Source organism: Hyaena hyaena, unplaced genomic scaffold (assembly GCF_003009895.1).
Source record: "Hyaena hyaena isolate Hyena2069 unplaced genomic scaffold, ASM300989v1 scaffold_879, whole genome shotgun sequence".
Lineage (NCBI taxonomy): Eukaryota > Metazoa > Chordata > Mammalia > Carnivora > Hyaenidae > Hyaena > Hyaena hyaena.
Window position 1 is genome coordinate 716,922 of NW_024081510.1, and position 15,654 is coordinate 732,575.

At 51.6% G+C, this 15,654-nt stretch overlaps 1 protein-coding gene across 4 annotated transcripts in view; it reads right to left on the reverse strand.

Annotated features, from left to right (window-relative positions):
* SNAP47 (synaptosome associated protein 47) overlaps positions 1 to 15,654 on the reverse strand; it is a 39,287-nt gene that overhangs the window by 21,866 nt on the left and 1,767 nt on the right. For 2 of the 4 annotated variants that reach the window (XM_039220258.1, XM_039220255.1), the window contains exons 2-3: positions 14,252 to 14,382; positions 13,144 to 13,670 (exon numbers count right to left, since the gene is read on the reverse strand). In XM_039220258.1, coding sequence (XP_039076189.1) covers positions 13,144 to 13,628 — 485 coding nt within the window. In that variant the 5' untranslated portion in view covers positions 13,629 to 13,670; positions 14,252 to 14,382. Of the gene's footprint in view, positions 1 to 13,143; positions 13,671 to 14,251; positions 14,383 to 14,684; positions 14,705 to 15,654 lie in introns of those variants that run through there. The other 2 variants (XM_039220256.1, XM_039220257.1) reach the window with 2 other exon arrangements.

Here is a 15,654-nt window from a genome sequence, read left to right on the forward strand (position 1 = left end):
AAGAATAAACCTCTGTGAGTCTGGATTAGGCAATGAACTGGATATGACACCAAAGGCAACTGACAAAAAAAAAGAAAAAGACAGATACATTGGTCTTCATCAAACTTAAACTCGTTTAGCCTTGCATCCAGCCAGGTCTGGATGCTATCTGCTGGGGAAGCACATGCCATCAGGTCTGGGTATCATGGTGTCCATAACAGATTTACCACAACAGAATGTGTACTTCCCAAGAAAAAAAAAATTATAAAACACACAAAGAAAGAAGGAAATGTGGCTGATTCATTAAGCCCATCCCCATCTCTGAGGAAGTCCTAATATTTTAATTATCAAAGATGTTACACCAAAATCTTAAATATGTTCAAAGAGTTAAAGGCAACTATGACAAATAACTGAAAGAAATCAGAAAAAAATGTCTGAACAAAACAAGACCATTACTAAAAAGGCAGAAATTATGAGAAGGAACCAAACAAATTCTAGAGCTGAAAAGTGCAATCACTGAAATGAAAAACTCACCAGAGGGATTAAATAACAGATCTGAGGAGGGAGAACAGAGAATGGGTGAATTTTAAGGTAATGCCTTTGAAATTACCCAGTCTGAGAAGCAGAAAGGAAAATGAAGGAAGAAAAATGACCAGAGCCTAAAAGACACCATCAAACATACCCGCAAAGTATTATGGGAATCCCAGATGGACCAGAAAGGGACAGAAAATGAATTTGATGAAACAATGGGTTGAAAAGTGCCCAAATCTGATGAAAGACATGAATGTACAAATTCAAGAAGCTCAACAAACTCCAAGAGGGATAAACTTAAAAAAAGTCACATCAAGATATGCTATAGTCAAACTGTTGAAACCCAAAGACAAAAAAAGAATTTTGAAAGCAGGAGATGAACCTTCCTGTTCAAGGGATTTACAGGAAGAGGCAGTCCAGTGTAATCAGCCAGCCGCCAAGAAGCAGGCTGCACACCCCTGAGAATGGAGGCACACTGGAGACTTGGCATTGGTGGCTATAGCCAGGCTGTCCTCGGTGAGCTGAAGTCTGTGCTGCTGGGCCCAATCGTAGTTTCCATCCCTGTCGCCATGGCCACTTTGTTCACGGGCCCGGTGGGCAACTTCAGGAGACACTGGGGAGACAGGCTGACTGGTATCCAGGGCACAGGACATCCTCTCCACTGGGTTATTACAATCCTCTACTGAATTCACCCTTCGGTGAGCATTCACGTGGGACACATCGTTGCCTTCCTTCCCAACCAGAGAAGTTAATACACACACTTCTGCTCCAGACCTTCTTGTCCTGAAGTTTCCAATCGTGTTTCTCCCAGTCCTGAGCATCAGCCAAACCACCGGCCACAGCCAATCGGCATGTGACTAAACATCTGGCCGTTCCTCCTTCCAAGAAAAGTGTTGAGCAGAGTGCCACACACTGGTCACCCATCTCAGGGGAGCACTCAAACACTCTGCCCACAGCGTCTGGTATCGGAGTTACAGAGCATAACACGGTCCAGTGCTGGACGGAGGGGTGCCGTACTCAGCTTTCCTCACGCAAAGAAGAGACAGCAGAGCCGCCTCTGGTGGTGGCACCTGGTCCCCTGGCAGCCGATGCAGGCCAATAGGTTTGTGTGTCCCTGTAATGCTGTAGTTCAAGGACTCCTCCTTCCCCAGTGGACTCTGAAATATAAACTCTGACAGCTGGCAGGGTGCTGCACTAGAACAAATGAGTGCTGGTTGAGCTTATAACAGGGAAACCCATTTCCCTCCTAGGTGATGAGCCTGGCACAGGCTGTGTGCTCTGGCACTCAGATCTATTCTAATGGGGCTGACAGTGACTCAGAAGACTAAACAAGACTCCCTTCCCAACACAGTGAATTCCCAGGCACATGGCTTGAAGTTCTGCCCACTGGAAGGACCTCCCTTCACCTCTGTCTGTTTTGGGGCAATGTCTGCATATGGCACAGAACCATCTGTAAGTGTGAACCAGGTCCCGCTGCTTTCATCCTCAGCCAACTGAAGGGAGGACAATCCTCAGGTATGGCCTATGCTGTAGGTGTAGGCTGGGGGACAGAAGGTAGGGGGCAGGAGTGGGGGCTGTAGTACAGGAGCAAATTCCCCACGCAGCCTCACCTGTGCTGTCAGGGCCTGCACGTCCCTGATCTCCTGCATCACAGCACTGTTTGATGGGGGAAGGGGGGCATAGGGCGTCACTGTGCATGTCCCAGGTCATGGCTCGCTGGGTCAAATAACCCTCATTTCAGGAAGAACAGCCCAGATCGCTAGGTAATTGGTGGTCCAGGGTCCAGTGTTCAGTCTCTACAAAGGCCCAGTAGCAGCCAAGAGCTGTTTCTCGAAAAGAAAGAAGTTTCCTGCACAGGCCTGCAGGGCTTCTCTCCGAAATCTAGGACATGCACTGTGCCTCCCCACAGAGGTCCACCAAAGGCTCCAGAGAGCACCCAACTCCCGCGGTCCTGTGACAGCCACCAGATCTGCTGGATCGCGGGGCCCACGTGTCAGCCCGCACCTGCTGCAGAGCTTCCTTGCTCTAGGCCCCACTCAAGACCAACAGGTTTTCATGTTGCTTGGTAAACGGGCCAGAATAGCACCACAAATGAGGATGTTGCTTCCAAAATGCTAAGAGGCTCACCAGGCAGTGTCTGCTTTTTGGTTGTAGGAAGAGCCAGAGGCAAAAACCTGTCCTTCGCTGTAGAAGACATGCTTCAGTGAGCCACACACCAGTCCTGAGAGCCCGAGTCCCTGGGAGACTTCTCTCCCAGCCTCTGATATGCAAATGCCGTTGTGGCATCCCGAGTTCTTGCTAACTTCACGCACTTGATGCAGTCAGCATGGCATCACCCAGGTCATGGACCAGGGTGGACGCTGTGGAGGGAACACAGTCCAGATCTCCGTGACAGAAACGGGCCCGGGGCTGGAGAGCTGCAGTTGCCCTGAGGTGAGGCAGCACAGACAGTCTGCCGGGGAGCAAAGTACTCTGGTGGCCCCCCTAACAGGACAGACAGAGCGCGTCTGCCAGTGTAACCGCAGGCACCAGGTCCCCTCCCAGAGGACGTGCTAACTTGCTCAAGTGTCGGGAGCAGCAGGTGCTGTAAGAGCACCACCTGGTAACGCTTAGGACAATCCCCTGGTCTCCATCTTTTTGCCGCACAGCCAAGTGCGTGTGCTGGGTGGAGACAGTGCCGGCTTGCTATCCTCAGACCCTGCAGGTGGTTGAGGGGGCACTCACTCTGCAACACTTGCAAGAATGGTTCACTATTCCAGGTGGCTCCAGTGGCCTCCCCAGAGGAGCTCTTGCTCAGCATGTCAGGGAACTGGCACGGGCTTCTCTAGCTGCTGAGAGTGTGCATTCCGATTGTGTGCTCCAGGACTGGGAAGATCAGAGGCCCGTAGGGACTGCTGTGTGATTGTGTGTGGCAGACCTGAGCTGAAACTCCAGAGATCCCCTGACCTCAATAAGCCCCTCCTCTAACTGGTGGGCCACAGGGCCATTTTGGATCTGCTAGAATCAGCGTCAGATCCAGTGTCCCCTAGTTCCGAAAAGTCTGATGACTTCCTGCCCCCAGTGCACAGTCGCCCTGGTTAGACACCACAGGGCCCTGGGGGGGAAGGCTGGAATGAGGAATGACAGTGTCAATCGCTGGTGGCATCCCAGGGTTCTTCCTCAAGGGGACCCTGTGTCCCCATCCTTCAAGGGGCTTCGGATCTGGAAACTGGTTCAACTCTGGGACATGATTCAGGGGCTTTCTAATTCCAGTTAGAGGCTCACTCGCTTGACCCCAGGCCCTTCTGTGTACACAGCCCTGGTAAGGACAGAGGTCCCTACCTGCCCATCTGTTTCTCGTCCAGGGACACATGACCACCCAGCCAACACCACAGGTCTCTGGGACTCACGCCACTCTGACTCCTGCTTCCACTCTCCTTTCCCTTGTGGTGACCATCCCACATGTCTTCAGTGACTGCAGGCCACCAACTGGTCCTGGACACCCAGAGTCCATCAGCCCTGCCACGGGGAGGGTCCCAGCCCAGCACCCTGGAGTCCATCACCCTCGAGTCCATCACCCTCATCACTCCACCATGGGGAGGGTCCTGGCCTGGGACCCCGAAGTCCACTTCCCCTGCCATGGGGAGGGTCCCAGCTCAGGGGCAGCAGTGCTCACCATCCTTTCTGGCCTACACAGAAGAGTGGCCACATGGCTCTTCGAGGATGTGGGGTCCCTCACAAACGGTGTTCTCATGGTCCTGGGGGAAGTGTGTCCTCTGCGCCGGGCCAGGTGGGGAGCAGGTATCAAACAGTAAGTCCACAGTACCATTCCAACCTCACCCAGTGTAGGTCACCTTCCATCCATGCCTTGCCCCTTAGTGGACCAGCAGAGCCCTCTCCAACCCCAGGAGCAACAGCAGCGAATCCAGCCCCTTGTTTTGTAGGTCCTCTGCTGTAAATAATGTCCTTTCCACCACCATCCCCACCCTTAATATCCATTCCCGTGTGTGTCCTGCAGACTTCCTTCCATCCGTGGACACTGGACACTTCACGCAGCTCTTCCACGGGGTCACACACTCCTCAAGGTCACCCTTTGTGCCTTACCTTTTGGGATCTGCTGTGACTGGAGCCTAGCAATTCATCTAGGAGCAAAGGAGAGTGGTGGGGTGAATCCTGAAGAGACCCACCATCATCCTGCAAGGCAATTACCTCAGGGGGGCAGTTACAGACTCCTCCAGCCAAGACAGCTCATCTCCCCAGAGAAGGGTGGAAGGGACGTGTCTGCCGACAAAGACTCACTCAAATGGAGGGGCTCAATGCCCCCAGTTTCATCAGGACTTTCCCATATGTCCATGTGGCACTTTTCAGGATCCATTTTCTTCTTCATCAGTGTCCTACACTTAACAGCAGATAGCACACAAAGCTGGGGTTTCAATTTGTGCTGTGATTCACATGCTCACAGATGACACTCTGGATCTGGTTTTAGAAATCCTGGCCCTGCTGGTTCCATATTCAGAAATCAATCAACATCAACACACATCAATAAAAGAAAGGATAAGAACCATATGATCCTCTCAACAGATGAGAAAAAGCATCTGACAGAACACAGAATCCATTCTTTTTTTTTTTTTTTTTTAATATTTTTATTTATTTCTAGGAGAGAGAGACAGCGTGAGCAGGGGAGGGTCAGAGAGAGAGGGAGACACAGACTCTGAAACAGGCTCCAGGCTCCAAGCTGTCAGTCAGCACAGAGCCCGACATGGGGCTCGAACCCACAAACCGCGAGATCATGACCTAAGTGAAAGTCGGACGCTTAACCAACTAAGCCACCCAGTCACCCCAACACAGAATCCATTCTTGATAAAAACCCTTAACAAAGTAGGGATAGATGGAGCACACCTCAATCTCATAAAGACTGTATACGAAAAACCCACTGCTAACGTCATCCTCAATGAGGAAAAACTGAGAGCTTTTCCCCTATGATCAAGAACAAGACAGGAATGTCCACTGTCAACATTACTACTTAACACAGTACTGGAAGCTTTAGCTTAAGCAACCAGAAAACCAAAAGAAATAAAGTGCATCAAATTTTGCAAGGAAGAAGTCAAACTGTCACTATTTGCAGATGACATGATACTCCAGGTAGAAAACCCGAAAGACTTCACCAAAAAATTGCTAGAACTCATATATGAATTCTGCAAAGTCACAGGATATAAAATCAACATATAGAAATCGGTTGAATTTTATATACCAATAACGAAGCAGCAGGAAAAGAAATCCAAGAGTCAATCCTATTTACAACTGCACCAAAACAATAAGATACCTAAGAATAAACGTAACTAAAGAGGTAAAGAGCTGTATGTTGAAAACTATAGAAAACTTGTGAAAGAAATTGAAGAGATACAAAGACATGGAAAAGCATTCCATGCTCATGGATTTGAAGAACAAATATTGTTAAAATGTCTATATACGCAAAGCAATCTACACATTCAATGCAATCCCTATCAAAATAACACCAGCATTCTTCATAGAACTAGAACAATCCTAAAATTTGTATTGATCCACAAGAAACCACAAATAGGCAAAGCAATCTTGAAAAAGAAAAACAAAACAGGAGGCATCACGATTCTAGACTTCAAGCTATATTACAAAGCTGTAATCATCAAGACAGTATGGTCCTGGCACAAAACAGACACATAGATCAATGGAACAGAATAGAAAACCTAAAAATGAACCCACAGCTATATGATCTTTGACATCTTTGTCATCTTTGACAAAGCAAGAAAGAGTATCCAATGGAAAAAAGACAGTCTCTTCAGCAAATGGTGCTGGGAAAACTGGGCAGCAACATGCAGAAGAATGAAACTGGACCACTTGACTTACACCATACACAAAAATAAATTCAACATATAGATGAAAGATGCAAATATGAGACAGAAAACCATCAAAATCCTAAAGGAGAATATAGGCAGCAACCTCTTTGACCTCAGCCATGGCAACTTCTTACTAGACACGTCTCCAGAGGCAAGGGAAACAAAAGCCAAAATGAACTATTGGAACCTCATCAAGATAAAAAGCTTCTGTACAGCAAAGGAAAAAGAACCTCAAAACTAAATGGCAACTGACGGAATAGGAGAAGATATTTGCAAATGAAATATCAGAAAAAGGGTTAGTATCCAAAATACATAAAGAACTTATCAAACACAAAAAACAAATAATCCAGTCAAAAAATGGGCAGAAGACATTAACACTTTTCCAAAGAAGACACCCAGATGGCCAAAAGACACACAAAAAAAGGCTCGACATCACTCATCATTATAAATCAAAACCAGGATGAGATACCACCTCATACCTGTCAGAATGGGTAAAATTAACAACTCAGGAAACAACAGATGTTGGCAAGGATGTGGAGAAAGGAGAACCCTCTTGCACTGCTGGTGGGAATGCAAACTGGTGCAGCCACTCTGGATAACAGCATGGAAATTCCTCAAAAAACTAAAAATAGAATTACCCTAGGAAGCAGCAATTGCACCACTAGGTATTTATCCAAAGGATACAAAAATGTTGATTTGAAGGGGTACATGCACCCCAATGTTTATAGCAGCATTATCAACAACAGCCAAACTGTGGTGGAAACAACACAAACGTCCATCAGCTAACGAATGGGATAAAAAAGTAGTATGTAGAGGTGCCTGGGTGGCTCAGTCGGTTGGGCATCTGAATTCGGCTCAGGTCATGATCTCACAGCTTGTGGGTCCAGGCCCTGCATCGTGCTCTGTGCTGACAGCTAAGAGCCTGGAGCCTGCTTCAGATTCTGTGTCTCCCTATCTCTCTCTGACCCTCCCCTGCTCACATTCTCTCTCTGTCTCTCAAAAATAAATAAAAACGTTAAAAAAAAGTAGTATGTATACATATATACACATATATGTATATAATGGAATATTACTCAGCCATCAAAAAGAGTGAAATCTTGCCATTTGCAATGATACAGATGGAGCTAGAATGTATTATATGCTAAGTGAAATGAGTCAATCAGAGAAGGACAAATACCACATGATTTCACTCATGTGGAGTTTGATAAACAAAATGTGAACATATGAGGAGAGAAGAGAAGAGAAGAGAGGGAAACAGACCACAGAGACCCCTAACAGTAGAGAATAAACTGAGGGTTTATGGAGGGGAGGTAGGTGGGGGATGGGGTACATGAGTGAGGGGCATGAAGGAGGGCACTTGTTGGGATGAGCGAGCACTGAGTGTTGTATGTAAGTGAAGAATCATTAAATTCTACTCCTGAAACCTGAAGCCATCATTGCACTATATGTTCACTAACTAGAATTTATACAATAGAAGGTAAGAAATCTAGGCCCTGCAGCTCCAGGAGCTCAGGGCATCTTTCAGGGCAGAGACTGAGCATTCAGTCCACTTTTGTGGCACCCTGAGCTCATTTTTTCTTGTCTGCACTTTGTCCAGTGGAGTTAGGAGCAGCCTGCAAATGTCATTAGTTTGACAAAAATGTTATTAGCATCAAATGTGTGGTCACTCAGATCCTTGTCTTTTAAAGTATTTGATTAGGGGCACCTGGGCGGCTCAGTTGGTTAAGCATCCGACTTTGGCTCAGGTCATGACCTCACAGCTCTTGAGTTCGAGCCCACATCGGGCTCTGTGCTGACAGCTCGGAGCCTGGAGCCTGCTTCAGATTCCGTGCTCTCCTTCTCTCTGACCCTCCCCTGCTCTCACTCTGTCTCTTTTTCCTCTCAAAAATGAGTAAGTGTTAAAGAAGAATAAAATATTTGATTAGGAGTGTCCTGCAGAGATATTTTGTGTATCTCTAGTGCTACATGCCACACACGAGGCGTGGAAATGAGAGTTATTAATAGGTTTAAATCTAATCAGACTAGAAATCCCCGAGACTATAGAACAAATTCAGAAATCACCCTTCAGTCTTAGTACCAGATTCCATATCTGTCAGGTTCTCCAGAGAGACAGAACCTTTAGGGAACACACATACACACATATGTACATGTATGCATGCACACACACATGCACACACACACACACATTCACACACACAAAGAGAGGGGCAGAGAAGGAGACAGAGAGGAAGGGCAGGGCAGAGGTGGGCGTGGGTCAGGACAGGGAGGCACCACAACTGTTTCCACCTGGGACCATGGTGGGACAAGAGACCCAGCACCATGATGGGTCACTTCCAGCCCAAACAAGGACTCACAGTGCACCCGGCCTGCCCGCAGGAAAGACCTGTGAGGGGACAATGAATCACAGAGCACAATAATAATAACGCAAGCAGACTCAGGCCTGAAGGTGCCGACTCTGACAGTGGGGCGGGGCGGGGGGGGGGGCCCGGCAGCGGCGCTTCAGCCCCTGCGATGGGCTGCCGGAGAGACAGTGGGACACAGGGAGATGTGCAGGATAGACATGGGGGCAGCCCTTCAGGGGCCCCGCACAGAAGAAGCACAGTGGTCGGGAGTGGAGAGGTCTGTTTCTGTGACTCAGTCCTTCTCTGGCTCATCCACTGAGTCTTCAGGAAGAGGAACACAACATGTAAAACAGACGATGGCTTAGATATTTCCAATTATTCCACTGTTACCCTCATTTCCTAGCAGGAATCAAAAGCAAACAATAGGAGCCTAAGAAAGAACATCTTAGATCTCACTTCCCAATTTCCTGTTGAAATACGGATCTAGACACAGAAAAGGCAAAAACTGGCAATAAAATGGCAACTCAAAGGAGAAGACCATATGGATGGAGAAGAACCCACTTGCACTATGTCTGTTTTACTGCAAATGGGACAAGGTTCAAAAACGGCAGGAAAATCTGGACTTTCCACAGACAGTGCATGTTCCAGGATGGAGCGGGTGGCTGTGGGTGGAAAACTCAGGCACCCTCATGAGGGCTAGAGCCAATGGACTGTCTGCACCGGCCCCCTGTATCCCTTCCTCCTCATGAGCCCCTGATCCCTTCCTCCGCACCAGCTCCCACATCCCTTCCTTGGCAGGAACCCCCACATCCCTTCCTCCGGAGGAGCCCCCTCATCCCTTCCTCTGGTCCAGCCCCCGCATCCCTTCCTGATCCCTTCCTCTACATGAGCTCCTAATCCCTTCCCCCACACGAGCCCCCTCATCTGTTCCCCCACAGGAGCCCTTGCATCCCTTCCCCTGCACCCATTCCCCCACAAGAGCCCCCTCATCCGTTCCCTTGCACAAGCCCCCGCATCCCTTCCCCTGCACCCATTCCCCCACAAGAGGTCCCTCATCCGTTCCCCCACAGGAGCCCCCGCATCCCTTCCCCCACACCCGTTCCCCGACACGAGCCCCCCACCCCACCCCCGCATCTCTTCCTCCTCACGAGCCCCAGTAACCCTGCCCCCAGCATGTACCTGGCCAGGGCCTGGGGTCTCAGGGGTCCAGGTAGGAACAGTGTGACAGAGGCATGTCGGGGGAACTTGGAATATCTGAGGCCAGACCCACGTTCAGAGTGCACACACTTCCTGAGGGCCCATGTGACCCTGACTCGCAGTTGTGGGCCATGGAGCCCAGGTAATTGCTCCAACACTATTCAAGGTATGCACATCCTGCCGTGGACTCTGAGTAAAGCACACTGCCCTCTAGAGCAACAACCCACACTGAATGCAGGTGCAGCACCAACCAGAGCAGTCTACCCACTGCCACTGGGGGGAGGGCAGGGGGGAGGATGCCACCTGTGCTGCTCCTGGGCACCTGCAAACAACTGCAAAGTTAGAAAGACCACATCCCAAAGCTATTTTTCTGAAGATAATGATGGAAATGTAAAACAGAATTGTAAATAATTGTAGATTGGTGCACTAAAAAAAAGATGCTCAAGGATATGTCTTTTCGAAAGATTGTCAGAGGATGACCTGATTCATGTGGTTTTATCCCCACACCAAGCCATTCACTCAGCCTGGCCCTGTGCACACGGAGTCAGTGTCAGACCCCACAGGCTCAGCCCCACAAGGCCACGCCCACTTCAGATGCCAACCCCAAGGCCAGAGATCACCTGTGCTCAGACCCTCCACCCTCAGGTGACAGATCAGAGGTTGCCACAGGCCCTCCTCGGGTTTGATGAATGTGCTGGAGCGGCTCACAGAACTCAGGGAAATGTTTCACTTGCTAGATTGGTGGTTTATTACAAAAGGATATGACTCAGGGACAGCCCGAATGGAAGAAACGCCCAGGGTGAGGTGCTGGGGAAGGGGCGGGAAGCTTCCATGCCTCTCCGGGATGTCATTCTCCCCACATCTCCATGTGCTCGCCAGCCTGGAATTGCCCCACCCACCCCAAGACCTTCTGGGTTTTCATGGGGGCTTCGTTACATAGACCTAATTGATTAACCCACTGCCCTTTGGTGATTGATTCCCTCTCCCCTCCCCAGAGGTCAGGGGGTGGGACTGAAGCCTCCAACCCTCTGGTCCCACAGCTGGGTCCCACATCCTTAGGGGCTTCCCACAGTCACCGCAACAACATGGACTCAGGTCTGTTATGAACACTTTGACACCTTCATTGCCATCCTCAGTTGGGAAACCCGAGGGCGTTAGGAGCTCTGTGCCAGGAACAGTAACAAGGGCAGAGTCCATATTTCTTATGAATCACACTATCAGAGACGGCAAATCCAATACATATATTTTCCCTGAGGACAAGGAGAAGACACAGCAGCTACAACGTTTCAGACCCTGGAAACCAGACAGACTTCGTGAATCTAGGAAATAAGCAAAAATGCAGTGGTAGCGAAGTTTGGACACGAGCCTGGCTGTGGTAAAGAACCTACATGTGGAGACAGGGGACACTAGGGACCTCGACAACAGGTGTGAACCCGCCGCCCTGTAGCTGGGCCCCACCACACCCCACAAGCTGAAGGTCCAAGCCGTGTGTCTGGAAGGAGCCGGCAACAGGGAGCCTGCTGCTCAGCTCAAGGGCGGGTGATGAACTGGGAGCAGGGTAGGGGAGCAAACGCCTCCCCTGAACCGGGACACACTCCCAGGTCCTTCCCTACACATGATCTCCAGAAAACCCCAAGACACAGAGGTCAGTGTGCCCGTGAAGCAACAGGCTCCTATTCAGGAGCGTTTGGAGATTTAAAAAAATACTCTGAGAAATTAAAAACATCACAGAGATGGAAGGGTAGGAGGAAGACCCACTTTAAGAAACAAAAAGTGGAACAAAAAGACAAGCAGACAGACACAGAATGAGATCAGAGGCTGGACGACCAGATGGGGGAATCTGAAAGGAACACACTTTAGAACTGAGGGGGAACCGGACCTCATGGACCAAGCAGAGAGCTCCCTGGGACCCTCCCCACAACAGCCCTGAGGGATGTGCAGCAAGGACGGGGCCAGGAACATCCCGTGGCTGCTCTGCCCTCCCCAGGGGCCCTGTGCGGTCCCCAGGCTCAGGTGCTCCCTGTACTTTGCCCTCCACTACTGATACAGGGTATTCTGCTGTACACTTCTACTTGCAACTTGGTTGGTTTTTTTAGGTTTATTTATTTTAAGAAATAGAGAGAGAGCACGAGATGGGGAGGGGCGGAGAGAGAGAATCCCAAGCAAGCCCTGCACTGTCAGCACAGAGCCCAGTGTGGGGCTAGAACTCACAAACTGTGAGATCATGACCTGAGCCAAAACCAAGAGCCAGTCGCTTCACCAACTGAGCCCCAGGCACCCCCACAAGCGCGCCTCTGAAGGTGCGATCTAGGGCCCTGTTCCCTGCAGCTCCAGCACAGGCCCCACACCATGCAGGCACTCAGAAGAGTCTCTCAGGGCAGCAACGGGCCAAAGAGTGGGGTCACTCGGGTCAAGGGGCCCCACCAGCGGCAGTCACACCTGGAGTCAGGGTGCATCACCAGGAGGCCACCTGGCCACGAGCTCCCTGACAGACAGCCATCTGGGACGTGGGAGGACACTGAAACCCCCTTCACCCTGCACGTGCCTCAGAGCATGGGGCAGAGTGTGGTCCCTGAGGCCCCTAGAGCCAGTGTCTGCCCAGCAGCACTTGGTAGTGTCCTGCTCTGCACTCGCGCACATGTGTGGGGCACCCAGGGGCCCCAGGGTGCAGGACAGCACACGGTGACCGCAGGAGCAGGTGGGCAGGGGGACGGGCAGGAGAGTTGGGCAGAAACCCCACACAGCACTACCCCTCCCACCAAGCCTGCCTGCTTTACAGAAACTATTTTTCATTCACAGAGCTGTTTACATTACCAGGTCGCGAGTTTATTATTGCACTCTTCGAACAAGCAAGTTATTTTTTGACTCTTAGTTCATAAAAAACAGGTTAATATTGGTATATATGACCCACATGGGGTCCTCGATGTGAAACAGGGTGGGGGGAAGGTTCCGTGACAGAGGATTGGTGCAGCTGGAGCGCCTCAGTGCAGCCCCAGGCTTGCTGGCTGTGCGGCTATGCACTACATATGTGCGGCGGGCCACGTGTGATCTCAAGTAGCCCCCCGGCCACAGGGCCTCTTACCTCACAGGTGCCTGACTGAGGCCATCTTTCTGGGACACTGGAAATGCAGAGCCCTCCCCCAACCAAGGTGCCCCACAGCTCGCCCGGTGGGTGCCTCACGTGCACGACCCAGGGGCCGGCGGGGAAGACACCTGGGGCAGGGCTGCACAGCTCCGTGTACCTGTCAGCCACATCCAGGTCGGATTCCATCTTGTCCAGGCCCCTGCTGATGCTGTCCAGCTGCTCACCCTGATGGTGGAGGATGCGGGCCGTGTCCTCCAGGCGCTTCTGGGAGCAGACCATGAGGCCCGTCAGCTCCTTCCCCTTGGTGGCAGGGAGTGGCGCTTCTGGCTGGGACAGCAGCAGCTCTCTCCAGAAATGCTCGATGACGCTAAACGCGGCATTGCGACTGGGCAGCAGGGAGCTGAACCAGTGCTTGTGGCTGTCCTTCTCCAGGACAGTGATGGAGCTGAAGACGAAGTGAGAAGCCTCCTTCTTGATCGCAGTGATGCCAGACAGTGGGAAGCTCACCAGCGTCTCCTGGGCCTCATCAGCCATAAACTTCAGGGAGCGGGAGGTTAAGGAAAGCTTTCCAGGAACCCATCGCTTGTCCAGCTCTAAGTAGTAGGAACACGGCCAGGTGTGCACACAAACCTCTCTGCTCATCTGGCTGCCAGTGGGTCTGCTCCTCCGCCTTGGCTACCCTGTCTGTGCAGGAGAGTGACAAATCAGCGCTGGGGAAGGCCAGAGCTCATCAGCACACCTGGGCCAGAGACACCACGGCAGGGGCAGGGGGCGGGGGTGGCCAGGCTCTGAACACAGCTGCCTCCCTCCACCCAGGGTGGGCAGAATGCAGGCCTGCCCCACCCGAAGCAGGGTCCATGGCTGGACCTGACAGAAGGGCAGAAACCCCAGAAGTGGCCACCCCAGGAGCCCTCACGCGGACATTGCTTCAGCTGTGGCGACCTCCCCACCACGGCACTGCCCACAGCCCTGACCACAGCTCTGACCATGGCTCTGACCACAGCACTGCCCACAGCTCTGACCACAGCACTGCCCACTGCCCTACTCACAGCACTGACCACATCTCTAACCATAGTTCTGACCACAGCACTGCCCACAGCTCTGACCACAGCTCCAAGGAGCCTGTCAATGGCTGATAGGCTGACATGATGACAGGCTCAGTATACCCACTGCAGAAGGCAAACATCACAAGGAAGGTGCCTTGGGCACAATGTGGGCACACCCCAGGGCCCTGGTAAATGCGTGTTGAGCGAACCACAAATCACCTCATGTGGCAATATTGACTGTGTCCACCATGGACGACTTTCTTCCTTCCAGGTCCTGACCCGGGCCTCTGATCTGTGCTAAGCTCCTGGAGTCCTTGTTGGGACTGGAACCTGCAGGGACCCACACTGACCTGGGAAAGAAGCAGAATGGGGGATGCTCATGGGGAGAGATGAGTGGGCACATGGGTGCAGCACACGATGCCCAGCACTTTGTGAGATGCATATTATGCGTGGATGACTGAGCGCTTGCATCAGACCTGTGCCCTGGACTGACACTCAGTATCAAATAAACACCCTATTTTTAGTTAGTTTCCAAAGTAACAGGACCAGGGACATTTCACACAAGTTCCAAGGACTCCTGGGCACAAGCAGGTCTGGAGTCAGAACAGTGGGAGCAGTGTCTCCAGGCGTCGGCAGCCACCTTTTCCATTACCTTCACCTCCTGCTCCTCAGGCTCACGCTTTCACCCACGAGGCTCACATGTGCTGTTTGGGGCTGTTCCTCTGCAACAACATGGTCCATTCACACGGCGTGCACCAACCCGCTAACGCCACAGACGGAAAATGCAGGTTTCTCCTCATTCCCACGGCATTTCCCACCAAGGGCTAACTTTCAAACTCCACCTGCCACCCTCCTCTCTGGCTGTGCATGGTGCATCACTGGGCTACGTCCAGGCTGGGAGCAGTGCCCTGTCTGGGGCCCAAGAATATGTACTTCCCAGTTCCTCAGTGATGCCAGGCCTGCCATCTGGGGGCCTTTGAGGGGCACAGCCCATCTTCCAGCCCCAGCCCTGCTCTCACTCCTGCTGCCTCAGCCCCCTCGGTGCAGTGGTGCAACACTGCCCACGCCAGAGGGCCGCTACGTGGGCTGCAGGAAACAGTACAAAAATCCTACCCTGACTTACGGCTCAGTCGTGTCATCAGCACAGAGCCCAACACCCAGCTCAAACCTATGAACACTGAGCTGACATCAAACATAAACACTCAACCGACCGACCGAGCCTCCCAGTCGCCCGCGGGTGATTATTTCCCCCCCACATGAACGGTTCCACATGTCCTCACTGACGGCCACATGCTAACCCCAGGGCACAGTGAGGCCGAGTGGGAATGTAGCCCCGCACACACAGGAGCACACGGCCCTTCGTGCTGCTCCACTTGCCACAAACACTGTCCACCAACTGCCCCACCTCGGCGGCGTTCCCAGTTCCCACCATGGACCCTGCTTCTACCCAGAACTCAGACTCTCCCCAGCTCAGTCCCCTCCTGGCCCCGCTCCTCTGCCTTTCCCCACTTCTGGTCCTCCTTGTTCTCCTTCTGGGTAAGCCTTATGCCACTTGGAAAGCGTCCCCATTAAGTCCCCCTCCAAAGCTCAGAGTCCCAACATCCCCAGAACCTCCCTCTTGC